The 26,908-nt window shown below is 53.1% G+C and overlaps 3 protein-coding genes across 3 annotated transcripts in view; 2 read left to right on the forward strand and 1 right to left on the reverse strand.

The window, feature by feature from the left end:
* The first annotated feature begins 1,753 nt into the window (after positions 1–1,753).
* LOC138683576 (ryanodine receptor 1-like) lies at positions 1,754–3,603 on the forward strand. The gene is made up of 2 exons (XM_069775566.1): positions 1,754–2,330; positions 2,840–3,603. Exons 1-2 carry the CDS (start codon positions 2,231–2,233, stop codon positions 3,601–3,603), a joined length of 864 nt encoding a protein of 287 aa, XP_069631667.1. The 5' UTR covers positions 1,754–2,230.
* Positions 3,604–3,857: 254 nt separating this feature from the next.
* LOC138683577 (ryanodine receptor 1-like) lies at positions 3,858–10,126 on the forward strand. The gene is given in 21 exon segments (XM_069775567.1): positions 3,858–4,124; positions 4,126–4,155; positions 4,562–4,620; positions 5,156–5,230; positions 5,232–5,307; positions 5,518–5,604; positions 5,806–5,857; positions 5,860–5,944; positions 5,946–6,003; positions 6,468–6,598; positions 6,822–6,863; positions 6,953–7,084; positions 7,173–7,233; positions 8,172–8,315; positions 8,406–8,531; positions 9,087–9,120; positions 9,123–9,239; positions 9,342–9,406; positions 9,504–9,604; positions 9,666–9,717; positions 10,001–10,126. Coding segments are annotated over 21 exon segments (1,920 nt in total).
* Positions 10,127–16,860: 6,734 nt separating this feature from the next.
* LOC138683632 (mitogen-activated protein kinase kinase kinase kinase 1-like) overlaps positions 16,861–26,908 on the reverse strand; it is a 31,824-nt gene continuing 21,776 nt past the window's right edge. The window contains 5 exon segments of the mRNA XM_069775627.1: positions 16,861–17,015; positions 17,106–17,161; positions 17,348–17,420; positions 24,000–24,087; positions 24,423–24,491. Of these exon segments, the coding sequence (XP_069631728.1) occupies positions 16,946–17,015; positions 17,106–17,161; positions 17,348–17,420; positions 24,000–24,087; positions 24,423–24,491 (356 nt within the window). The 3' untranslated portion in view covers positions 16,861–16,945.

Here is a 26,908-nt window from a genome sequence, read left to right on the forward strand (position 1 = left end):
CCAAGCCAGTTATCAGGTACTGAATGCTACCCACCCTAATATAACTGAGCATTGTTGGTTGTGTTACGACATTCGACCGCCCTTTTATGAAGCTATTGGGGTGGACAGTAGATTTAAAAAGTCCAACGGAATAAATCCAGCTCAGTGTATGTGGAATAAAGAATCTGGACGTAAACAAGGGATAACAATGTCCCAAGTATCGGGAAAAGGAAAGTGTATCGGAAATGTCCCAAAGGACAAACGACACCTGTGTAACACAACTCGCAAATCAGGAGAAATAACAGCTGAGTGGTTAATTCCTGCAGATAATACTAAGTGGATTTGCTCCCAAACTGGGGTTACACCTTGTATATCCCTAAAGGTCTTTAATTGGACAGCTGAATATTGTATACAAGTAGCTGTGATACCTAGGCTTATTTACCATCCCGAAAGTTTCGTTTATGACTATCAAACTACTCAAGCCCATCACATACAGAAACGTGAGCCCTTTACAGCCCTCACGGTGGCAACTCTCATGGCAATCGGAGCTGCTGGAGCTGGTACAGGAATAACCTCCCTCGTACAACAAAATCAAAAATTTCAATCCCTAAGGGTAGCGGTCGACGAGGATTTGGCTAGGATAGAAGAGGCTATGACAGCCCTAGAACAGTCTGTTAGGTCTTTATCAGAAGTAGTATTGCAAAACAGACGGGGCTTGGACTTAATGTTCATGCAACAGGGGGGGTTATGTGCAGCCCTACGGGAGGAGTGTTGTGTATATGTTGACCATACTGGAGTAGTTAGAGGTACAATGGCCAAGCTACGGGAGGGGTTAGAAAAACGGAAAAAAGACTGGGAAGTACAACAGAACTGGTATGAGTCCATGTTTAATTATTCACCCTGGTTAACCACCCTATTGTCAACTATTGCAGGACCTCTTATTTTGTTAATCTTATTTTTGACTTTTGGGCCATGCATTTTTAATAAGTTAATCGCTGTTGTTAAAGGGCGCTTAGAAGCTGCACATTTAATGCTGCTACGAAAGCAATATGAACAGATCGGAGATGGAGGAATTACTCCTATCCTCGGGCGGGCAAAGGAAGCATTGGATCGATTTAATGAACAAAATCAGGATAAAATAGAAAAGGGGGGATTGTAATGAACGGGTTAACTTTGTTCATGAAATCGAGAAGGGTGAAGAGACATATTGAAAGTTAACATATGCCTTGTGTAAATAATAAAAACTTGCTTAAGTGATGCGTGAAGGTCACGGGTCACGGGAGGAAAGCAATGGCTATAACTTACTAGATAAGGGGGGAGGAAAGCAATGGCTATAACTTACTAGATAAGGGGGAGAAAAGCAATGGCTATAACTTACTAGATAAGGAGAGGAAGGACAACAGCTGCAATTAACAAAGACTGTATTTCTCCACATCACAAGACATTCTAAATCAAAGGATACTCATCCTTGAGAAAATTTACCGAATCTACATAGAAACAGACCTGCACAAGTGAGGAAAGAAGAAGCAGGACAAGGCGGAGACTTACAAGAAAGGGGGTACATGAAATGTATATAAGGAATGTAATGGTAACATAAAGTTGCGGGCCTGTGGCGGAGCATTGCCTCCCCGGCCGCCCAGCGCTGTTTTGCTCTCTTATCGCTTGCTAATAAATTCGATTTTTTTATTCAATACAAATTGGCTCCTCCAATTTGTCACGAGCGTTTATAACAGTGGTGATTAATTGAAAAATGTAGGATCTGGGCATGATGTAGATGGTATAGAATAAGGGGTGGATAATATCCTGGGTTCAGCTGGGATAGAGTTAATTTTTACAGGAACCTGGGAGGTGGGGGGGGGGCACAGCCGGGACAGCTGACCTGAACTAGCCAAGGAGCTATTCCATACCATGTGACATCATGCTCAGTATATAAATGGGGAGCGGGCTGGGGGGGGAGCTCTCGACTTTCGGTGGGGGAAGTGGCGGAGCGTTGGGTTCCGGGTGGTGAGCAGTTGCACTGTGCATCACTCATTTTGTATATTCTTTTATTAGTACCGTTGTTGTTGTTGTAACTTCTCTTTTTGTGTTGTCCCAGTAAACTGCCCTTATCTCAACCCTCGAGGTTCCGGGGTTTTTTTTCTTTTCTCCTTTCTGATTCTCCTCCCCATCCCACTGGAGGGGGGTGGGAGGAGTGAGCGAGCGGCCGCGTGGTCCTTTGTTACCGGCTGGGCTGAAACCACGATACCCTCCCATGTTGTCCTTTCCCCAGGACTCCAGCCAGATCAGGCTGCTAAAGGAGGTGCTGGACCTGCAGAAGGACATGGTGGTGATGCTGCTGTCCCTGCTGGAAGGTGGGGTCCCCTTGTCATCCCCCTCCGGGGTGTCCAGGACCCCTCTGCTGCCATGGGTGTCCCAATCTCACCCAGGGTCCCCCTGCCATCCGGGGTGTCCTCGTTGTCCCATGCCACCTGGGGTTAGGACATCCCATCCACCATCCAGGATCTCCTCGTTGTCCCATGCCACCTGGGGTTAGGACATCCCATCCACCATCCAGGATCTCTGAATACCACCCAGGGTCCCCTGTATCACCGGGGGGGGACCCCCAAGACGAGGCCTCCTCACCATCCAGGCTGTCCTCATGCCATCAGGGGTGTCCCCTGTCCCCCAGGGCATCCCCTCACTCTCCAGGGTGTTCCCCACCATCCATGGTGGCCCATGCCACTTGAGGTATCCTTTACCACCTGGGGTATCCCCTGGCCACAAGAGCTGTCCCCATGCTCTCCAGGGTGCCCCCAGGTACTGGGGCTGTCCCTACAGCACCCCCGGACCTGACGGGACACCCCCCCCTCCACCTCCACAGGCAACGTGGTGAACGGGACCATCACCCGGCAGATGGTGGTCATGCTGGTGGAGTCCTCCAGCAACGTCACCATGATCCTCAAGTTCTTCGACATGTTCCTGAAACTGTGGGACATCGTGACCTCGGACGCCTTCCACGACTACGTCTTGGACCCGCGAGGTCTCATCTCCAAGAAGGACTTCCAGAAGGCGATGGACAGCCAGAAGCAATACGAACCCGCCAAGATCCAGTTCCTCCTCTCCTGCTCCGAGGCGGACGAGAACGAGATGATTGATGTGGAAGCCTTTGCTGGTCACTTTCAAGAACCTGCTCGCGACATCGGTTTCAACGTGGCCGTGCTCCTCACCAACCTCTCAGAGCACGTTCCCCATGACCAACGTCTCCGGACCTTCTTGGAGCAAGTGGCCAGCATCTTGGAGTATTTCTGTCCTTTTTTGGGATGGATCGAGATCATGGGAGCCGCTCGACGGATAGAACACCTCTACTTCGAGCTCAGCGCCGCCAACAAGGCGCAGTGGGAGATGCCCCAAGTGAAGGAATCTAAGCATCAGTTCATCTTCGATGTGGTCAACGAGGGGGGGAAGCCGAGAAGATGGAGCTCTTCATCAGCTTCTGTGAGGACACCATCTTCGAAATGCAGTTTGCCTCTCACCTCTCTGAGGAGGAACCCCCCCCCCGGGAAGAAGGAGAGGATGAGGAGTAGGAGGAAGAAGAGGAGCCCCCTGATCCCACTGCTCCCCCGCCCCCCTCTGAACCCACCTTAGCTTTTGGGGAGCTGTTGGCGGGGGCTGGGGGGTTGCGATGTTTGTTGGTGTCCCCCCAAACCTGGCAGCGAGGGTTGCGACACCGTCCGGGTCAGGAGTTGGCGTGGGCAGCGGGGCAGCCGCTGGCCGGGTGATGCTGGGGGGGCTTCTGGGGGGCACTGGGGGCCGTGGGGCGCCTGGCCTGGACCTCCCTTTTTGGAGGGGGGCTAGTGGAAGGGGCACAGTGGCTAGCCCTGGCCAAGCTGCTGGCCAGCATGCCCGACCCCACTCAGGATGCTGTGGGGGGCAGCAAGACTGGGGAGGCTGCGGGGGGAGAAGAGGGGGGTCCCCAAGACCCCGTCCCCCTGCCCGCCTCCCACCTGCCACAGCCCCCCGAGGAGGAGGAGGCAGTGGCGTCGGTGCCAGTGTCGGCTTTCAGGATGTGCAAGGAGCCCGGGCACTATTGGCTGGCAGCCCCCGACACCCCCGGGGGGCTGAGGGACATCGGGGAGTCCCCTGCTGCCGAGCCCCCCCACCCTCAAGGGCACTCCCATCCTCCGGAGGAAGATTGGGGTAGGCAGCCACTGGGGGCTCGGCAGGGGGGTGGGGATGCTCGGAGTCCCTGGGGGGGGACGGGACAGGATGCTGGGGGTCTCTATGGGGGGGGAACACGGCCCCAGGGGTCCCCTATAGGGGGGTAGGATGCTGGGGGGTCCCTATGGAGGTGCAGGATGCCTGGGTTCCCTGGGGGGGTAGAAAGATGCTAAGGGTCCCTATGGGGGGGGCAGGACACTGGGTGGGGGGTCCCTAGGAGGGGCAGGACCCTGGGCTCCCTCCCAGCAGTGGGGAGCAGAGCAGGGGGTCACCAAAACCCTGGTTTCTGTCCCCTATGGGCATGACCAGCCTGAGCAGGGCTTTGGGGGGCAGTCAGTCTGTGCCCCCAACCCCCCCCCAGGCCTGATCCTGGCTCACACCACAGGAGGACGGAGAGGAGGTGGTGGAGGAGGAGGAGCCACGGAAGGAAGAGGAGCCCGGAGGGTGAGGCGGAAAAAGCCAAGTGGGGGGCCAGAGCCCCCCTGGGGTGTGCATGGCCCCACTAGGGGGCTGTATGGCCCCGTTGGGGCTGTGGGGTGGGTGCATGGTCCCGTTGGGGCAGTAGGGTGGGTCCATGGCCTTGTTGGATGTTGCATGGCCCTGTTCGAGCTATGGAGTGGGTCCGTGGCCCTGTTGGGTATTGCCTGGCCCCCCCTTGGGTGCTGCATGGTCCCATTGGGGCAGTAGGGTTGGGTCCATGGTCCCGTTGGGGCAGTAGGGTGGGTCCATGGCCTTGTTGGATGTTGCATGGCCCTGTTCGAGCTATGGAGTGGGTCCGTGGCCCTGTTGGGTATTGCCTGGCCCCCCCTTGGGTGCTGCATGGTCCCATTGGGGCAGTAGGGTTGGGTCCATGGTCCCATTGGGTGTTGCATAGTTCCACTGGGAGCTATGGGGTGGGTATATGGCCCCCTTGGGGGGACTGTGGGAAGGGTGGAGGGTCCTGCTGGAGGCCCCCACCCAGGCAGCACCCTCACCCCAGCATGGAGAATGGGGAGAAGGCCGGGGCGGATGGGGGGCCCGAGCCTGGTGCCCCCGAGGAGGAAATTGGTCCTCCAGGAGTGGAAGGAGCTGCTGGCCGAGGGAGCCTTCGAGTTCTGGGCTGAGCTGGAGGTCCAGAGGGTCAAATTCCTGGTATGGGGGGGCCAAAGGGGGGCCAGGACCACCCCCATCCCTGTGTGTGAGCCAGGCACTGGGACCCCCATCCCTGGGGAGGTGGGGCAGCCTGGGGTGGGGGCAATGGGGCCCCCATCAATGGGGCCGGACCCTGGGTGGGTGCTCAGGGGGGTCCTGGGGCTGGGCCCCCCCAGCCCTGAGCATGTCCCTGTCCCCCCCCGGGTGCAGAACTACCTGTCCAGGAACTTCTACAACCTGCGTTTCCTGGCACTCTTCCTTGCCTTTGCCATCAACTTCATCCTCCTCTTCTACAAGGTCTGGGTCCCTGGGGGGGGCATATGGGATGGGGCAGGGGCACCCCAGACCCCTGGGTCCCTGAGGGGGGGGTATGGCACAGGTTGGGGCCACCCTGGCTCCTTGGGGGAGGCTGTGGGGCCCGTAGGGTGGGCTGACAGGTACCAGGACACTCAGGTCCCCAGGGCGCAGGGGTGGGCAGGTGCCTCGCCCCCCCCCCAGGTGTTGGAGCACCCTCCAGGTACCGAGGAGGAGCTGGAGGGCTCGGGGCTGGCAGCGACAATGGCCAGGGGGCCAGGGAGGAGAGCGTGGTCTATTACTTCTTGGAGGAGAGCACGGGCTACATGCAGCTGGTGCTACAGGGCCCTGGCCCACGCCCTCATCGCCTTCCTCTGCATCATCAGCTACAACTACCTCAAGGTGCGCCTGGCCACACCCGACCCTGGTCCCACCCCTACTTGGCATCAGTATCTAGCCACGCCCACCTGCCCCCGGCCACGCCCTTTTATGGTGCCACACCCTCTCGTGGTGCTACGCCCTAATTGGCCACGCCCAGTCATCTGGCCATGCCCACACCTGGTCGTCCCGTCGTCTCCCCCCCCCCCCCCCCGCATGCTCACACCTTGTGCCAGCATCTGGCCATGGCCACGCCCCCACCTGGTGGTCACGCCCTTTTGTGCCTGGCCACGCCCCCAGGCCCTGCTGACCCTTCCCAGGGGCTGGTAGAGCCCCCTGGGCCTGGGTTGTGACTCCGTGTCCTCGCTGACCCTCCCCAACCCCTGTGTCCCTATGTCTCCCCATGTCCCTGTGTCCCCCCTGACCCCCGTGTCCCCATGTCTCCCCTGACCCCCCATGTCCCACCCCCCCGCCACTGTCCCCCCCAGATCCCGCTGGTGATCTTCAAGTGGGAGAAGGAGGTGGCACGGTGCCTGGAGTTCTCAGGGCTCTACATCACCAAGCAGCTGCCAGACAATGACATCAAGGGCCAGTGGGACCGGCTGGTGCTCAACACCCAGTACGGGGGTCTGGGGGGGGCGGGCAGGGGGACCTTCTGGTGCTCCACACCCAGTATGGGGGGGGGGCTGAGTGACTAGTGGGACTGGCTGGAGGTCAACACCCAGTACGGGGGACTGGTGGGACCAGCTGGGGGCCCTCTGGGGTCCCCCCTGGGCCAGATGTGGCTGCTGGGACGCACACACACACACAGAGGGCCCCCCAACCCCTCCCTGTCCCCTCAGGTCCTTCCCCAGCAACTACTGGGACAAGTTCATCAAGAGGAAGGGGGGGGGGGGGTCCCGCAGGACACAGGAGGGGGGCTGGACCCTGAGTGTGTCCCATCCCCCCCTCGACCGTGTCGTGTGCCCCCCCCGGTGCTGGAGAAGTATGGGGATATCTACGGGCACGAGCACATTGCAGAGCTGCTAGGGATGGAGCTGGCCAGCCTGGAGATCGGGGTGCAGGGCGAGAGGAAGGCCTCCCCTGACAGCTCCCTCCTCACCTGGTGGGTGCGGGGGCTCGTCTGGGGGCAGGGGGGGGGGCTCACACCCGTCCTGGGGGTCTCCCTCACATCCTCACCCCCACCCCCACAGGATCACATCCATTGACATCAGGTATCAGATCTGGAAGTTTGGGGTCATCTTCACTGACAACGTGAGTGGGGGGGGGCTGGGGTGATGGGCCCGGGGTGATGGGGGGGACCCAGGGTGATGGGGGTCTGGGACTGTCCTGGTTTCAGCTGGGATAGAGTTAACTGTCTTCCTAGTAGCTGGTACAGTGCTATGTTTTGAGTTCAGTATGAGAAGAACGTTGATAACACTGATGTTTTCAGTTGTTGCTAAGTAGTATTTAGACTAAAGTCAAGGATTTTTCAACTTCTCATGCCCAGCCAGCGAGAAAGCTGGAGGGGCACAAGAAGTTGGCACAGGACACAGCCAGGGCAGCTGACCCAAACTGGCCAGCGGGATATTCCATACCATGTGACGTCCCATCTAATATAGGAACTGAGAAGTGGGGGCGGGGAATCGCCGCTCGGGGACTAGCTGGGTGTTGGTCGGTGGGTGGTGAGCAATTGCCCTGCGCATCATTTGTACATTCCAATCCTTTTATTACTACTGTTGTCATTTTATTAGTGTTATCATTATCATTATTAGTTTCTTCTTTTCAGTTCTATTAAACCGTTCTTATCTCAACCCACGAGTTTTACTTCTTTTTCCCGATTTTCTCCCCCATCCCACTGGATGGGGGGGAGTGAGTGAGCGGCTGCGTGGTGCTTAGTTGCTGGCTGGGGTTAAACCACGACAGGGACCCCCCAGGGATGAAGGTACTAGGGCAATGGGGGTCCCAGGATGGTGGGAGTCAGGACCCCACAGGGCTGGGGGGGGTCTCAGGGTGGTGGGGGTGTGGGACCCCCAGCAGTGGGGGGTCCCAGGGTGATGAGGGTCATGGGGCGATGGGAGCCAGGACCCCCCAGGGATGGGGGTACCAGGGTGATGAGAGTCCCAAGGTGCTGGGGGTCTTGGACCCCTGGCGATGGGGGTGCCAGGCTGCAGGATGACCCCCCCACGGTGTGTGTGTGTGTGTGTCCCCAGTCCTTCCTCTACCTCACCTGGTACATGGCTATGTCCCTCCTGGGCCACTACAACTTCTTCTTTGCCTCCCATCTCCTGGACATCGCCATGGGGGTGAAGACCCTCCGCACCATCCTCTCCTCCGTCACCCACAATGGCAAGCAGGTGGGTGGGGACCGGCTGGGGTGGGGGGGGTGACCGGGGCTGGGGTGGGGGACCCCACTGACGCCATCCCTCCCATCCGTCCCCCCCCAGCTGGCAATGACGGTGGGGCTGCTGGCCGTGGTCGTGTACCTCTACACCGTGGTGGCCTTCAGCTTCTTCTGCAAGTTCTACAAGAGCGAGGATGAGCCTGACATGAAGTGTGACAACATGATGACAGTCGGTGGGGTGGGGGGCTGGGAGGGGGTGGGGCCAGGGGACCTGGGGGGTCCATGGAATGGTCCTAGGAGGGATCCTGGGAGCATCTATGGGGTCCCTGGGATGGTCATAGGGGGTCCATGGGGAGCCCGGCGGGGGTCCTGGAGGTTCCTGGGGGGGTGTCTTGAGGGGTCCCAGGGGGGTTTGGGGTGGTCCCAGGGGCATCCAAGGGGTCCCTGGGATGGTCCTAGGGGGTCCTGAGGGTCTCCAGAGGGTCCCTTTGGAGGAGCTGGGGGCCTCTGGGCTGGTTCAGGGGGGCCTGGGGCTGTCCTAGGAGTGAAGCTGGGGTCCCTGGGGGCATCCAGGAGGTCCCTTGGGGGTCAGCAGGTGTCCAGAGGGTCCCTGGGTGGGTCTGGGGGGGGCCTGGGGGGTCCAGATAGTCCCTGAGGGGGTCCCTGGGATGGTCCTGGGGAGTCCTGGGGGTCCCTAGAAGGGTTTTGGGGCTCCCTGGGGGGGGGACAGGGTCCTTGGGGGGACAGCTGTGGTTCTGGGGGTTCCCTGACCCCTCCCCCGCAGTGCTACCTGTTCCACATGTATGTGGGGGTTCGGACCGGGGGGGCATCAGGGACGAGATCGAGGACCTGGCAGGGGATGACTACGAGCTGTACCGCGTCGTCTTTGACATCACCTCCTTCTTCGTCATCGTCATCCTCCTGGCCATCATCCAGGGTAGGGATCCCCCCGGAGCTGGGGGGGGGGGCTATGGGGAGCCTATGGGGGGGGTCTTCACCCCGCTGATCCCCCCTCCTTGTCCATGTCCCCCCCTCCCAGGTCTGATCATCAATGCTTTTGGGGAGCTGCGGGACCAACAGGAGCAGGTGAAGGAGGACATGGAGGTGAGTGACCCCCCCGGGGGGGGGGGGCCTTGCAGGATGCCTGGGTCTGGCGTGAGGGAGGCTGGTCCCTGACCCCCCCCCGATCCCCCCCCCCCAGACAAAATGTTTCATCTGCGGCATCAGGAGAGACTATTTCGACACGACCCCCCACGTCTTGGAGACCCATACGCTGGAGGAGCACAACCTGGCCAACTACATGTGAGGGACCGGGGGGGGGGCACCTGGAGGGGGGACAGGGGTTCCCCAGCCCCCCCCCCAGGTTCTTCCTGATGTATCTGATCAATAAGGACGAGACAGAGCACATGGGGCAGGTGAGATCCCCCCGGGATGTGGGGGAGGCAAGGGGGGGGGGTCACATAGGGTGGGGGGGGCTCACTAGCTCACTTCACTGGACTTGTGCAGGAGCTGGGGGTGCAGGGGGATTGCATGGGGGCTTGTATGGGGGGCGGTCTCCATGGGACATGGGGGGGCTTTGGGGGGGGGGGGGCGGGGATCACCCACCAGCGGTGGGAGGAGGGTGTTGTGGGGTGGGGAGGGGGCTGTGCCAGGTGGGGGGGGGCCTCTGCCCTGACCCCCCCCAACCCACCCCCCTAGGAGTCCTATGTCTGGAACATGTACCAGGAGCGCTGCTGGGATTTCTTCTTCCGCAAGCAGTACGAGGATCAGCTGGGGGGACCCCCCCCCGGGGGCCCCCCCAGCACCCCCAGCTCCCCCATCTAAGAAGTGCCTTGTCCGCTAGGGGGGGCCGCTTACCTCTGCCATTAATAAACCCTGGAGAGCGTTGCTGCCCCTCCGCCTCCTTCTTGCCCCCCCCCCATCAGACCCCCCCCAACACAGCGATTTGGGGGCTCTTCAGGGTTTTTTGGGGGGTGCAACTAATTACAAATGTCAGCAAAAGGAGGGAGATACTGGGGGGGTGTTGAGGATTTCTTGGCTGGGCGAGGGCATGTGAGCAATCCAGCCTTTAGCTGGGAACGAAGCATAAGTTTACAAAGTGCTGAAGCGGACAAGGATGCTGTGTCCTTGTACGCTGGGAAAAAGGAAGATAAGAAGAGCCTGACAAACAACTCCTGGATGCCGAAGAATGAGATAAGTAACTGCTGGACACCTCGTGAAGAAGCTTGCACAGCCAATAGAGGATAAGATAGTGTCGCATGAAACAGGGTATTGTACCAATTAGAGTATTGTATAAGGCGTGTGCACAAGCGCATAAGATATATAACTGTGCTAAAAGTTGTAGTAAATGGGCTTCACTTGATCACATTGGTCTGTGTGTGATGTCCCCTGTGGATCCTCCGCAACATTTGGCGCCCAAACAGGGACCCTCAGATCAGCACTTTATCGTCTCTATGAGAATCTCTGGTGCAGCTGAACCAACGAGGGAGCGGAGAAGCCGGCCGAGACTGTTCCTGCTGCCCCGGCAGGATGGCATGAGCTTCAGCTAAGCTGGGAAGCACGACATGAGCTTTAGCTGAGCTGGGAAGACGAGGAGGCGCGCGCAAGTGAATAGAAGTTTGAATCTCGCCCTGATCAGGTGAGCGGTCGGAGAAGGAGATGGGGTTGGACAAAGAGCAGGAAGCAGTCCTAAAGCTCCTTCGTTATTTTCTCTCTGAGAGAGGACTGAAATGCGATAATTCTGTGATAAAGGGGTTGCTTTTACGGGCTTGGAAGAGAGAACTTATTCCGAGTATAAATGTTGCATTTGAAGTAGCGACCTGGGATGATATAAGCAAGGCGCTGTGGGACGCTATTAGCTGCGGGGGGGGATAAGGCAAAGGAGGCAAACAAATACGCAGCGCACTGGAAGGTAATTCGAGACGTGCTGCAGGCAATGAGGGCGGACCGGCAGGCAGCCGCCGCTGTCTGCGCGGCGGTGACCCCTTCTGCTGCCTCCACGGCTGCCTCGTCAGCCTACCCCGCTGCAGTTAGGGGGACATTCTCTACACAGCTATCTCTACCCCCCCGAACATCCATTTCTGCTAATGCTGAGACGCCTGCACGGACACAGCCTTTGCCTATACCCAGCCAGGCCGCTGGTGCCGAAGGTATCCCCCTGCCTGTTACTCCGCGAGAAGCGGAGGAATTAGGGGGGGCCGATTGTCGCCCGGCAGGTCCGGAGCCGACAGACTCGGAGGTGGTGAACCAGTTACAAAAACTGCCAGCCCCGCTTTCTCCCCCGCCCGCCCGCCCGCCCTCCCCTCCGTCCGCCCGCCGCGGCGTGTGTCAGCCGGCCAGGGAGCGGCCGCCGCCAGAGCCGCCGCCGGCCCTCGGGCAGCACCGTCCGCGCCCCCGCCACCGCCCTTTAATCCATCCCGCCTCTCGGAACCGAAGCCAGCCGCGCCCGCGATAGATGCGGAGCCGCCTGTAATAGCCGCTGCGGACGAGAGGGAGAGGCATTGGAGGGGAGTAATAAAAAATGCCCTTGTGGAAGGGACTATGCTCCAGGCATTTCCAGTTGTTATACAAAATAATGGACAAAAAAGATGGGAGGCGTTTGACTGGAAAGTCCTTGAGAAATTAAAGACTGCTGTGAGTCAGTACGGAATCCGCTTATTGATAAAGCCAGTAAGAAACCCTCGGTCAAGTGTTTTAATTGTGGTAAACTTGGACACATTAGGAGCCAATGTAGAGTTTCTGCTAACAAAAAGACGGTGCAACAGTTGTAAGAAAGATAACCATACCACCAAGAATGCAGGAAGAAGGGAAACTTTACTCCGAGCGCCAAGGCACCTCACGTGACGACACAAATGCAAGGGGTTTGGGCTGCCAGCCCTCAGGCAGCCTCGCAACTGCCAGATCGGCCACTGCAGGAAGCTCCGGAGTGGACGTGGAAACCGCAGTACACATTCAACATAAAGGGACCATTGGGGTTTGGGCTTAGTGCATTTTAATGGGGCGATCTTCAACAGCTCTAAAAGGAATTCTGGTAGTCCTAGGGCTTATTGATGCAGATTATTGTGGGACTGTGAAAATTATGATTCATGTTTTAATCCCTCCTGTTTCTATTCCTAAAGGTACCAGAATAGCACAATTAGTTCCATTCAGGTCATGTGTTCCGAACCCAGGTGAAGTACAACGTGGAGATGGTGGATTCGGCTCCACAGGGAAACTGCAGGTATATTTTGCCATGGACATAACAAAAGGTAAACCAGAAAAGGTAGTGCAATTGGAAGGGCCTGATGGAGTTATCATCAAGAAACCGATGACAATCAATACAGGAGCTGATGTTATGATTATTTCACAATATATTTGGCCTCCATCATGGCCATTGATCAATCCAAATTTTGGTATTGCAGGGATAGGGGGCACACAAGCCACCTTAGTAAGTCAGCTACCCATTACCCATTTGTGTTCCCCGACGGCGAACACATTACGACACGTCCGTATGTCATGACTACCCCAACTGAATTGTTCGGCCTTGTAGGCCGTGATTTATTGAGCCAAATGAAGGCAATGTTAGTGACCCATCCTTTTTAGGAGCGGTCACTGAGGGGCAGCCAATCCTGAAAATTAGCTGGAAAACAGATGAGCCTGTTTGGATTGATCAGTAGCCGCTAAATTCTGAAAGGCTGCTAAAAATACAAGAGTTAGTTGAGGAGCAATTGAGAGCGTTCCTTCTACTAGTCCATGGAATACACCAATATTTACCATTCCCAAGAAAAGTGGGAAATGGAGACTGTTACATGATCTCAGAGCTGTGAATGCAGTGATGCACAGTATGGGAGCCCTGCAGCCAGGTTTGCCGTCTCCAGTTATGCTTCCAGAAGAATGGGATTTGTTAATTATAGATCTAAAGGATTGTTTTTTCACTATTCCCTTGCACCCAGATGACGCTGAACGGTTCGCCTTTTCGGTACCATCGATTAACAAGGCAGAGCCCTATAAGAGATACCATTGGGTCGTGTTACCGCAAGGAATGCGCAATTCCCCCACGATGTGTCAGGTGTATGTGGCCTGGGCATTAGAGCCTGTAAGAAAGCAGTTTCCTCATTTGATAATTTATCATTATATGGGTGACATTTTGATAGCAGGAAGGAACTTGCCACAGGAAAAAATTTTAACTCAATTACGGGACATCTTAAGCCATCGCGGAGTAATAATCGCTCCTGAAAAGGTGCAAAAGGCAGCACCTTGGAAGTATTTGGGGTGGCACATAGATGCTAGCAATGTTAAACCTCAGAAGGTTCAAATAACATCAGAAATTTTAACAGTGCATGATGTCCAGAAGCTTGTGGGAGATATCCAGTGGGTGCGGAATCTTTGCGGTATCACTAATGACGATATGGCCCCTCTGGTAGAACTCTTGGGTACGAGCGCACGTGCAGATGAGAAACGGGAAATGACAGGAGAACAGCAAAAAGCCTTAGAATATATATCAAAGAAAATTGCGTTTAGCTTTGCATCCAGATGCAATGAGGATTTACCGATAATATTGATGATCATTAATACAGGGGACTCTCAGAGACAACACCCTTATGTGGTAATTTGTCAGTGGGACACAAAGCGCTCAGATCCCTTGAGAATTTTGGAATGGGTCTTCTTGGCCATGCGACCGGACAAATCTATTGTAACCCGATTGGAATTATTTGCACAACTGATCATTAGGGGAAGAACGAGGATTGTAGATTGCAGGGACGGAACCAGAAATGTTACTAATACCTCTGGTAAAATGGTATTTGGAATGGGGAATCCGGCATTCTGTAGTGTTACAAGTGTCATTAGCGGGGTTTGGAGGTACGATAAGTAATCAATATCCAAAGCATAAGTTGTGGTCGCTATTGGAACAGCAAACCTTTGAGCAAAAACCATGGAGGTCGGAAACACCTGTACACGGGGTAACAGTGTTTACTGATGCTGGGAAAAAGACAGGTACGGCCGCCTGCACGTGGAAAGATGATAATGATCAGTGGTGTGACCATGTTGAAAAGGGAGAGCCTGGGGATTCTTTACAGATGCTAGAATTGAAAGCGGTGATTTGGGCACTGCAGCATTGGGCTAAGGAGCCGCTGAATATCGTATCCGATTCTCTTTATGTAGTTGGGGTGGTACAAAGGATGGAAAGAGCAATGGTAAAGGAGGTCACAAACAAAAGATTGGGCATGTTGGTTTTGTCATTACTATGCGGCTTGAACTCTCGGAGTGTAGAGTATTTTATAATGCATATAAGAAGTCATCAAAAACTACCAGGTTTCTCAGAGGGAAATGAAAGAGCTGACCAATTGGTTGCAGCGGCATGGGAGCCTCCTCCGAGGAATTGCTTTCAACGAGCACGGCAATCACATGCGTTCTTGCACCAACCTGCTAGGATGTTAGCAAAGCAATTTGACTTACCACTCACTGATGCCCAAGGTATCGTTAAAGCATGCCCCGATTGTCAAAAGGAGGGGCTGGGCTTGGGCTGTGGGGTTAACCCACAAGGTCTCTTGCCATTGCAGTTGTGGCAAATGGATGTCACCCATGTCATGTGGTTTGGTGCAAAGCGTTATGTGCATGTGTGTATTGATACCTATTCTGCTGCCATGTGGGCCACGGCACAAGCTGGAAAAAAGGCCTTACATATTGAACGACATCTTCATGCTTCTTTTGCAGTGCTGGGTGTGCCTAAAGAAATTAAGACGGACAACGGCCCGGCTTATGGTTCTACACAATTTGCTCGATTTTGTAATTTGTGGGGAATTCACTGTGGTATGGGTATTCCACATCTTCCCACAGGACAGGCTATTGTCGAACGGGCCAACCAGACCCTAAAGAGCATGCTGCAAAAGCAAAAGGGGGGAACCCAGGGCTTACTTCCAGAGGAGCGATTGGCCAAAGCCTTATTTGTGCTAAATTATCTTAGATTGACAGGTGATCACAAAGACCCACCGATGGTAGTGCATCATGCTCTTTTACAGGCGGAAAGGATGCAACAAAGTACAGGAATCATGGTAATGTATAAGGACCCAGAGTCCGGGCAATGGTGCGGACCCGCAGAAGTAAAGCTTACTGGGAGAGGGTATATGTGTTTGCTTACAGATCGAGGCCTTCGCTGGATCCCGGCTAAGTGGGTCAAGCCATGGCTTCGCACTGATGCTGGGTCCGGAATCGTCCCAATGGCAACTGGCACGGTACCGGCGGGGGCTGGAGCCACTGATCCGACAGATTCCGACTAATAAAGTATTACACTTTAGAGGACTAGCGGACATTGAGTCCTTCAGAGAGGTTTTTAGAACAGCGTGCCTTATTGTATATAGAACTTGCATTAGGTAAAAAGTGTGCTAAGCATAATTTGATTAAACATAGTGTGATTATGGGAAGACAGTGTGGGGTAAACGTAAAAGTTAGCTAAAGCCAAAATTAGGGGTAAGGTCTATTTCCATTAATAACCTGGGAACGAGGTTATGATTGTGTTTCCACAGATACAGGCCCACGACGGACTCCTGTTCGATTTGTACGACCATCATCATCTAGAGCATCATAGATGGTGTGGCAATACGAATACCACCTCAACCAAAAACTAATGTATAGGTCACCTTGGTTAACATAACAGGTCAAGATTCTCTGTGCACTGCAACCGCATCATAAAGCCCATGAACCAATAGACAAGATGGCTATGACTCGTGCAGCGCGCCTGGCCAGCGAGCGCATGCATCATAGGTTGCAACTGAGGCGGATTTTGGCACCCGCTGGCCACGTGTGCTGAAACCCGTTCCTCTGCAAATGTATAAATACCGGGATTTTCCGAAGAGCATCGGGCTGGTGTACGGTGAGGCCATCGTTGCCTCTGTGGGGACGCCCACGGAAAGCTGGCACCTACCGATTGCTGGGCTGAGTTCGCGGAGCAAGATGACACAAGAATGTATGGATGGTTCATCTTCCTCATAGTCCTCATGGTTTGGGTCATTAGGGGTAATGGGTTGGCTCAAAGAATTATGGGCATTGTTGTAGTTATTGTGATTTTAGCTATTGTAATAATTTTACCTTGTTTAGCTTGTTAAGGAAAAATGGCATCCCAAGTTATTAAGCAAGCCTGGATTGCTCAAAAACAAAAAGGGGGAATTGTTGAGGATTTCTTGGCTGGGCAAGGGCATGTGAGCAATCCAGCCTTTAGCTGGGAATGAAGCATAAGTTTACAAAGTGCTGAAGCGGACAAGGACGCTGTGTCCTTGTACGCTGGGAAAAAGGAAGATAGGAAGAGCCTGACAAACAACTCCTGGATGCCGAAGAATGAGATAAGTAACTGCTGGACACCTCGTGAAGAAGCTTGCACAGCCAATAGAGGATAAGATAGTGTCGCATGAAACAGGGTATTGTACCAATTAGAGTATTGTATAAGGTGCGTGCACAAGCGCATAAGGTATATAACTGTGCTAAAAGTTGTAGTAAATGGGCTTCACTTGATCACATTGGTCTGTGTGTGATGTCCCCTGTGGATCCTCCGCAACAGGGGGGAGGGGGCACAGCCCACCCATGGGTGCTGATCTGGCTGGGCAGGGCCCATCTCAGCCTCCCTGCCCCCCCCCCCAGCCCCGTGGGGGTCCCCCCCTGTTCCGGGGGGGGTCACGCCTGGATGTAGAGGTTGCTGTAAGCATTGGCCTCATCGGCGGGGCACGTCTCCAGGACCAGGGTGCTGGGGGGGGGAGATGGGGGAGGGTCATGGTCGGGTGGGGGTGCCCCCCGAACCCCCCCCCATGACCCCCATGACCCCCCCAGTTTGTACCTGTGGGAGCTGAGCAGGCGGAAGGTCCAGCACTGGTCCCGCAGCTCCTCGATCAGCTGGGGGGGTGGGAGTGGGGTAGAGGGGGTTCCCCAAATATGGGGGGAGTCCCTAGGGATGTGAGGGGTCCCCTGCACCCCCGGGGATCAGGGGTGTCCAGGGTCAGGGGGGGTGTGTCTCTGCCCCCCCCCCCAGGGTTTGGGGCCCCAGGCGTTGGGGCTATGGGGGGGCTCGGGGTGGCTCACCTGTGCAGAGCCCACCTGCCACAACTGCACCCCATGGCGCCAGAAGGCCTGGACACAGTCGCGGACCAGTGCGGGGGGGGGGTCAGAGCCAGGCACCCACACACACACCCTGGTACCCCTCTGGCACCCACAAGACCCCAGCACCCCCCCAGCACTCCCTGATCCCCCAAGTTCCCTCCCAATACCTTCCTGTCGCAGTAGAGATGGACACGACAAGTAAATAGATCATGCAAAATGGCTACTTTATTGTTCTAACACACCTTTTTATCCCCTTCTTCAGAGTATGTGTTAGTATATCATTGGTTTAGTTAGTAACTAACAATTCATGATTGGTGAGTTCGTCAGGACGGTTCTTCTTATCACTATCTTGTTTTTGTACCGCTCTTCTCGGATCTTTCCAGACTTTCAAGGATACACTACAAGCTGCTCAAGGTCGCGCTGTTCTCGAACTGTCAGGCATTCCGTAGACTCGTTGCATCCCCCCGACAATTCCCCCTTTTTGTATTTGTGCTAAAAATATTGTCCCGGCTGCCCTCTACAGGGCCCTTTGCAGAAGGCTGAAAAGACAGGGCAACATTAGGAGCACAGTTATCACAACCAAGATAACTACCCCCACAGTCTTGAGCAGAGATATCAACCATCCAGACAATCCCCAACCCTTGCCACGATTGAGAGACGGGACACAGCTTGATGCAAGCAAAGAGTCGTTTTATTGCATATAACACTCATTTATATAGGAAATCAGAAGACACGTTTTATAAACTGATTGGTTGTTATGCTTCAAAATTCTTATCAGCGTGCGCTAATTGGTAGCTACTTAAACTTTAGCAATTGGACTGTTAGCAACTAAGCTGCTTTTGCAAAAGACTCTAAGTTCCAGCCCTTTATCGAGCATGACTCACGGGTCAGTAATTCTCCACCACATCGGCGCCTCTCTGTTTCCCTTATCAGGCCTCCCAAGGTTTATAGCCTACAAGTTCCAGCACATCCCCTTCTAACAACGGAGCAGTACCTGCCGTCCTGCCTGATTCCTTCAAGTCTTGCCCTACAAACCCTCGAACATCTTTGTCAGCCGATCTAATTCATTGCTTTCTGTCAGCTTCCTGACTCCCTTCTTTAATTGTTGAATACTGCTGAAAATGGATTCTGAGTGATTGGATAGATTCATACAACACATCCTTTCAAACTCATCACAACCATGTCCTTGTGCTAAAAGTAAGAAATCAATTGCAGCTCTATTTTGTAGCATAGCATGTCTGACACTATCAATGTCTAACAGTAAATCAGATAATACTACACCAGTCTGTATTCAGGGACCCCAGAATTTGTGATTCCTGGGGTGGCAATGAGGGTGAATGCCCGATCTGTGGAAACCAGGCATTCCCATCCATTGAGTCCATGACCTGCTGCACAGGGGTCTCCATCAATAAGTTCTTAAACTTTGTTGATGTCAGTGGAACCCCCTATTAAACCTGTGAAAAAGGGATTGCTTGGTGTTGCTGTACTGAGGTATAAGCAATCTTGTCCGGTCACGTCAGCCAGGGTCATCCAGATGTTTTCTTTGGTTTGCGGCAGTATCCATGACTACGTCCATCCAAGGAACTTAGTTTTTGGTTGAGGTGGTATTCATATTGCCGCACCCTCTGGGATGTTCCAGATGATGATGGTCGTACAAATCGAGCTGGAGTCCATTGTGGGCCTGTATCTGTGGAAACACAAGCATAACCTCGCCCCCAGGTTAATAGCTCACATGGTCCACTCCACTGACCAGTAACTAAATCTTTAACATGTACTTTGATGACTTTTTGTAAATTCTGTGTTGAAAAAAGAGAAGTGTTGAAAAAGAGGAGGTAGAGAAGAATTATCCCCATAATGGAGAAAGTTAAGAACATAAACTGCTTTATCTAAACATGCCTGTGGTGGCTCCCCAATCATTCCCCCTTTTTGTTTTTGAAGCTGCCACTTCAACGTGCCATGTGCACGCATCTCTACTACTTGTGGAGAACCATTTTGATATACTACTTTGCTGTTCCAGTTGTTGTTTTCATACCATACTACTGCTGCTTTACCTGTTTTTCCAGAACCATCTGTAAAGACAGTAGGGCCTTTCACAGGTTCTGGCTGGCTTAAGTTTTTCTGACCAAATGGTATTTCTCGAGCAAATTTCAGTAGCGGGTGTGATGGTAGATGATACGAGATCTGTCCTTGAAAACCCGCCATAGCCGCTTGCAGCTCGTAATTGTTTGCCAGACACCATTTAAAATACCAATTTTGAACAGGTAAAACAATCGTAGCTGGATCACGTCCTGTTAGTTCTACACATCATTTTCTGGCTTTTATGATTACATCAGCAATAAGTTCAAACAAGCCAGGAGCAGTTTTTCGTGACCGGAATGACAAAAACATCCATTCTAAAATATGTAATGGGTCATCCCACTCAGAATTCCACTGCACCAAAGCACCAAATGGCACAGTTTTGTCAATTAGTACAAAGAATTGTACCAATTTTGCAACTGCGAATTGGTCAGTCCAAGATAGGGCCTGATCCAGTTCAAGGATCCCATCAGTTTCTGTACATCATTGAGTGTCTTAACCGCAAGGTTGAGTTTCACAGGTTGGGGCAGAACCTGCTTGCTTGTAATTGTCATTCCCAGATATTTCCAGGGTTCTATTTTTTGCACTTTTTCAGGGGCAATAACTAACCCATATTGTTGTAACGAATTCCTGGCCAAATTTTTCATGTCATTCAACTGCTCCTTGTTGTCTGATGCTAACAGAATGTCATCCATATAGTGATAACAATAACTAGTAGGGAATTTTTCCCTTACAGGTGACAGAGCTTGTGCTACAAACCATTGACAAATGGTTGGTGAATTTTTCATGCCCTGCGGCAGAACTCTCCACTGATATCTTTTTGCCGGTTCTGCATGATTGATAGAAGGCACAGAAAATGCAAATTTTTCTTTGTCTTGGGAAGCTAATGGTATCATAAAAAAACAGTCCTTAAGGTCCATGACAATGATTTCCCAATCTTGAGGGATCATGGCAGGTGAAGGCATGCCTGGTTGCAGAGCCCCCATCGTGGCCATGACAGCATTGACTTGCCGCAGGTCATGCAAAAATCGCCATTTTCCTGATTTCTTTTTTATCACAAACATTGGAGTATTCCACGGACTGTGGGAGGGTTCAATGTGTCTGGCAGCTAGTTGTTCTGCTACCAATTCTTGCAGGGCCTTTAATTTTTCCATTGGTAGGGGCCACTGATCCACCCCCACAGGGTTATTTGTTAACCAGGTTAAAACAAGCGTGGGTTGTCTAACACCCTGCAGCACAGCAGCCCCCGTTAAAAATCTGTGGTAATTCTCACCCCCCACTGTGACAAGCATTCCCTCCCCCATAAATTGAGGGGAGCTGCCGTCACATATGGTTTAATGACTGCTTGTTGGCCCTCAGGATTGGTAATCAGAACTGGTGTGGCTGCCGTCTTTGCTCGCGCGGATCCTCCCAGCCCCACTACTCCCATACCAGCCTCCTCTGTGGGCCAGGTGGATGGCCACAGATAATCGGCAATAATAGTCACATCGGCTCTGGTATCCAGGAGCCCTGCAAGCCTTACTGTAGTCGGAGATCTTCCGTGATTCGACAGTGTGCACGTCATATGTGGTCAGAATGATGAGACAGTATGAGACCAGCAGACCTGAGGGGGTCCCGTAGAGCCGAAGCCTCCATCGCATCGCAGTCGCTGTTCTGCTTTTGAAATAGAACTCAAAAAAGGAACAAGTTGAGCAATGCGACTACCTTTAGGGATTGTTACTGGTGGGTAGGGGGTCGAAACCATCGCGCAAATTTGACCTGTAAAATCAGCATCAATAACTCCCACATGTACAATTAGTCCATTTAACGTGCTACTTGATCTTCCCAGTAGCAATGCACTCAGTCCTCGTCCTATAGGACCCCTTGCATTAAGAGGGACCTTAACGATGTCTTTTGTGACTAGAGTTACTGTGTCGGCGGTGGATACATCCAGCCCTGCTGAGCCAGCTGTTGCGGCTGACAATTTTTTGCAGAGGGGAGTTGGCCGGCTGTCGGGAGGGGATTTGTTGTCCTCGCGCGCACTCTCGCGCTCTTTTTGTGGTTTCCCTGTAGCGGCTGCCCATTAACATGAAATTTGGAACGACACTGTTTTGCAAAATGTCCTGATTTTCCGCATTTGTTGCAATTAATCTCCGGTGGGTTGTGCACCGGTTGTTTACCTGGTGATGTTTTGTGTGGACAAGTTACCTTTATGTGCCCTTCTCTGCCACACCCAAAGCATTTCCCTGAATTTCTCATAGCATTGGCTAGGGCGGCCACGTGCGCTGCCGAGTGGACGGCCGCCATGTGTTCCACTGTCCCAACCTTAGAACATGCAGCCACCATGTCAGGAACAGAAGGATCTCCTGGTAAAGCCTGTATTATCTTTTGACAGTCCTCATTAGCATTATCTTTTGCTAACTGTTTGCACAGCATTTGTCTTAACACCTCATCTTCTACCTGTTTTTCCAGTGCGGCAGATATTTTTTCTACAAACTGTAAAAAGGGTTCTCTGGGGCCTTGGTGGATAGCGATGTATTTTTGCTTTGGAGCTGCCATTTCCATGGTTCGCTTTAATGCCATAAGCCCTAGATTTTGTGCTTGTTCGAGAACAATCGGAGGCCATGTAGCCTGCAGCTGAGGGTTACTAAACGGCCCTTCACCAAGCAAAGCATCCTCTCCAAGGCCTAATCTCGGGTCACCCTGTGGCAGTCGTAAATTATTCTGTGCTGCTGTGCGTGCCATCTGCCTCCAAGTAGATTGAAACACTTGCAATTGTACGGGCTGAAACAGCACTTGTGCGAGATGCATAATGTTATATGGACACAGCAGATCTGTGCTGATTATTCGAATAAGTTGCATCACCTCAGGAGAATTGATTCCAAATTTTTGTACTTTATTCTGCAAATCCTGCACTACTTTCCAGCCGATTGGATTGTGCTCATCGTGCTGGTTTGTGCCTGCAGCAGCTTTGAAAACAGGAAATGTAGCAGGAGCCTCTGCTGCTTTATCTAGAGGCTTTAGAAATGCTGGTGTTAGAGAGCACGGGCTGAGGCGTTCTACTAGATCCCAGTTGCCGGTGTCGGCAGCATATCTTCTAACTCCCTCCCAAAATTGATCAGGGGATTTTGGGACTACAGTTATTGTGGATGGAGGGAGAGTCCATGGCAGGGGTTCTTTTGGCATGGTTTTATCTGCGAGCTGCAGAGATCGCATAGCGTCAATTAGAGCTTCTTCTGCCTCACTTTCATTTTGGCTCTCACTTTCCGTTCGGCCCTCACATTCATTACGGCCCGCACAGTCAGGTCGGCCCGCACTTTCCGGCTCAGTGTTAGTCGCTGGAGTCGCCGCATTTTTCTCCTCGGGGGGGGGACTGATTGAGTCACCCCTTCCGCTGCCACACCAGTAGGTGAGGAGGGCCCCTCATCGCCCAGTAAAGTATTTAATGGCGTAGGAGGAGGAGGTGGATAAGGGCATGATCTGATTTTGCCCGTGAGGGGTTTTCTGCCTGCTACTGCTGATACTGCAGCATCGGCTTCAGTTGTTCCTTGGTCAGAATCTTTTTCCTTCCTAACATTTTCTGGTTTCTCATCTTTCTTTTGCTGATCATTCGCATCACATTCTGCTTTCCATTCCTTCAGGGTCTCACGTAATAGACGCCATACGATCGCCAACTTACACAGCTCTTTCTGTCCTTTAGAGATCTCATCAAACATTTTCCATCCCACTGCTTGCCATGCACCCATACTGAATGCAGTAACTGTTGTGCCTTGAAAGCCTTGCATCTTACACCATATCAAAATCCTTTTCAGGCTTTGTTCTGGGGTTTTAACCCCTTTTCTTTTTAATAGGGCTTTCCAGGTAGACAAAATTGTCTCCTTTTCTTTTGTTAATTGCTGCCCCATTCTAACAGTTTGGTCCCCGGTGGCTCACCTTTTTAGGTGTCTAGGCTCAGGTCCGGACCAAGCAGATTCCCACTGCTCTCAGCTTCACCGGGCTCCACCTCCGCAGCTCTTCTCGCCGCTAGTATACTCCTCCACAGCTCTCGTCGCCGCCGGTATACTTCTTGCTAGTGCCAGATTTATCGCCTTTAAATGATCTGTTCGCCCAAACGCATCGGGGTCACCATTTGTCGCGGTAGAGACGGACACGACAAGTAAATAGATCATGCAAAATGGCTACTTTATTGTTCTAACACACCTTTTTATCCCCTTCTTCAGAGTATGTGTTAGTATATCATTGGTTTAGTTAGTAACTAACAATTCATGATTGGTGAGTTCGTCAGGACGGTTCTTCTTATCATTATCTTGTTTTTGTACCGCTCTTCTCGGATCTTTCCAGACTTTCAAGGATACACTACAAGCTGCTCAAGGTCGCGCTGTTCTCGAACTGTCAGGCATTCTGTAGACTCGTTGCATCCCCCGACACCTTCCTGTATCCCTTGACCCCCTCAGCACCCCCTGACCACCACCCCAGCACCCCTAGTTCCCCCCCCAGCACCCCCCGACTCCCCATTTCCCCCCAGCCCCCCTGGCCCCCACCACCCCCCTGAGCCCCCCCAGCCCCCCCACCCCCACCCACAGCCTCCACGGCCACATCAAACGGGATGTCGGGGGCCGCCAGCCCCTGGGCAGGGTCTCCCTGCAGTGTCACCAGCTTCATGCTCCCTGGGAGGGGACACATGGGTCAGCCCCCCCACCCCGAGACCCCCCCGGCCCCACCTCGGGGGACCCCCAGCCCTGCCAGGGCATCCCTGTCCCATTGCCCTGCCTCCACCATGGGTGGATGGACGGACAGACAGGTGGGTGGGTGGATGGATGGACAGATGGATGGATGACGGACAGATAGATGGATGGATGTATGGACAGACAGACATGTGTGGATGGACAGTGGATAGATGGACAGACAGACATCCCCCTGGATGGATGGGGGGATGATGGACAGATGGGTGGACAGACAGATGGATGAACCCAGGGATGGACGGACGGACAGATGCACTCACAGTCCAGCAGGACCAGCACGGTCTTGCTGTCCAGCTGCGTCACCTGCACGGGGCTGGGGCAGGAGGGCTCTGCGGGGTGGGGGGCAGCAGTGAGGAGGGGGCCTAAACCCCTCTCTGCATGCCCCAACCTGGGTGAGGGACCCCCCAAATCCTCTCAGGCTGCAGATAGACCCTTCTGGGTGGAATACAGGACCCCCAACACACCCCAGGCTTGGCACAGGACCCCCCAACTCCCCTCTAGGTCCCCTCAACTGCATAGGTGTGGTGAGTTGACCCTGGTTGGGTGCCAGGTGCCCACCAAAGCCACTCTATCACTCCCCCTCCTCAGCTGGACAGGGGGGGAGAAAATATAACAAAAGGCTCATGGGTCAAGATAAGGACAGTTTAATAAAGTGATAGCAAAGGTCACGCGTGAAAGCAAAGAAAAAACAAATGATGTTATTCTCTACTTCCCATCAGCAGGCGATGTCTAGCCGCTTCCCGGGAAGCAGGGCTTCAGTACGCGTAGCGGTTGCTCCGGAAGACAAAAATGCCCCCCTTCCATCTCCCTTTACTTAGCTTTTATATCTGAGCTGACGTCATATGGTATGGAATATCTGTTTGGTTGGTTTAGGTCAGCTGTCCTAGTTATGTCCCCTCCCAAGATCTTGCCCTGCCCCAGCCTGCCATTGAGGGGGGGGCAAAAATGTTGGAGAGACAGCCTTGATGCTGTGCCAGCACTGCTCAGCAGTAGCCAAAACACTGGTGTGCTATCAACACCTTTCTAGCTACTGATGCAGAGCACAGTGCTATGAGGGCTGCTATGGGGAGTGTTAACTCCATCTCAGCCAGACCCAATACAATCTCCACCCCTTATTCCATACCATTTGTGTCCTGCTCAGGTCCCACATAATTTAATACAGATATCTTCTAACCATACTATTGTATTTAATTCTCATTACTGAAATCCCTTCTTACCAACACTTACAACTGAAACTACATACTTAAACCACTTCTATACCCAACGTACAGATTTATACATTCTTATTAATTACTATCCCCTGTCCTTTAAGAGATAGATATTCCATGGGCTTCTTCCACTCCTCCAGATGTTCACACACAGGTTATGACTTGGGCCCCATCCATCAAGATGAGTGGTCAGGACAGGAGAAGCAGTATGTTCAATCGTTGGGCCCCAACACCGGCTTGGTTTGGGTCACCGATGCACTTGTCTGGTTCCTTGCGAAGTTCACTCCTCTGCAGTTCAGGTCATTCCTGCTACATTACTTCCTACAACATACAACTCACATCACAGATTATTTTTCCCCCAAGGTTAAATGTCCTTGAGGCACACACTGGGTCTCCCCATCCTTCCGCATTACCCACCAAGTACACCCAGGTCCCTGAGCAAAGACAATCCCACGAATGGGTTTGCCTTTTCCCATGGGAGGTGCAATCCACACTGCCTTCCCCAGCCACTTCCCCATGTGCACTACGGGGACCTTATCTCTTCCCACAGTATGTAGGGGTTTTGTTTGGGCAGGACCAGGACGGTTAGCAGATCCTCTGGTGTTAACTAGCCAAGTGGCTTCTGCTAAATTTGTATCCCAATGCTTCCATGTCCCATTGCCTAGCGCTCTCAACATAGTCTTCAACAGTCCATTATATCTCTCAATTTTTCCAGATGCTTGGGGGTGATAGGGGATGTGGTACACCCACTCAATGCCATGTTTCTTTGCCCAGGAGCTTATGAGGTTATTTCGGAAATGAGTCCCATTGTCTGATTCAATTCTTTCTGGGGTACCGTGTCGCCATAAAATTTGCCTTTCGAGGCCTAAGATGGTGTTTCGGGCAGTGGCATGGTTTACAGGATATGTTTCTAGCCAACCAGTAGTTGCTTCCACCATGGTGAGTATGTAGCGCTTGCCTTGGCGTGTTCGTGGCAGTGGTCCAATGTAGTCAATTTGCCAGGCCTCGCCATATCAAAAACCCAGCCACCGCCCTCTGTTGCAGGGAGACTTTACTCTGGTGGCTCGTTTGATTGCAGCACATGTTTCACATTCATGAGTGACCTGTGTGATGGCCTCCATGGTCAGGTCCACCCCTCGATCACGAGCCCACTTATATGTTGCATCTCTCCCTAGATGTCCCGATGTCTCATGGGCCCATCGAGCTACAAATAGCTCACCTTTACGCTCCCAGTCCAGGTCCACCTGAGCTATTTCTATTTTGGCAGCCTTGTCTACCTGTTCATTGTTTCGATGTTCTTCAGTGGCACGGCTTTTGGGCACGTGAGCATCTACATGACGTACCCTTAGAGTTATGTGTTCTACACGGGCAGCAATGTCCTGCCACAATGCTGCTGCCCAGATGGGTTTACCCCTGCGTTGCCAATTGGTCTTCTTCCACTGCTGTAGCCACCCCCATAGGGCATTAGCCACCATCCAGGAGTCGGTATAGAGGTAGAGTACCGGCCATTTTTCTCGTTCAGCAATGTCTAGGGCTAG

This window comes from Haliaeetus albicilla, chromosome W, assembly GCF_947461875.1.
Source record: "Haliaeetus albicilla chromosome W, bHalAlb1.1, whole genome shotgun sequence".
NCBI classification, from domain to species: Eukaryota; Metazoa; Chordata; class Aves; order Accipitriformes; family Accipitridae; genus Haliaeetus; species Haliaeetus albicilla.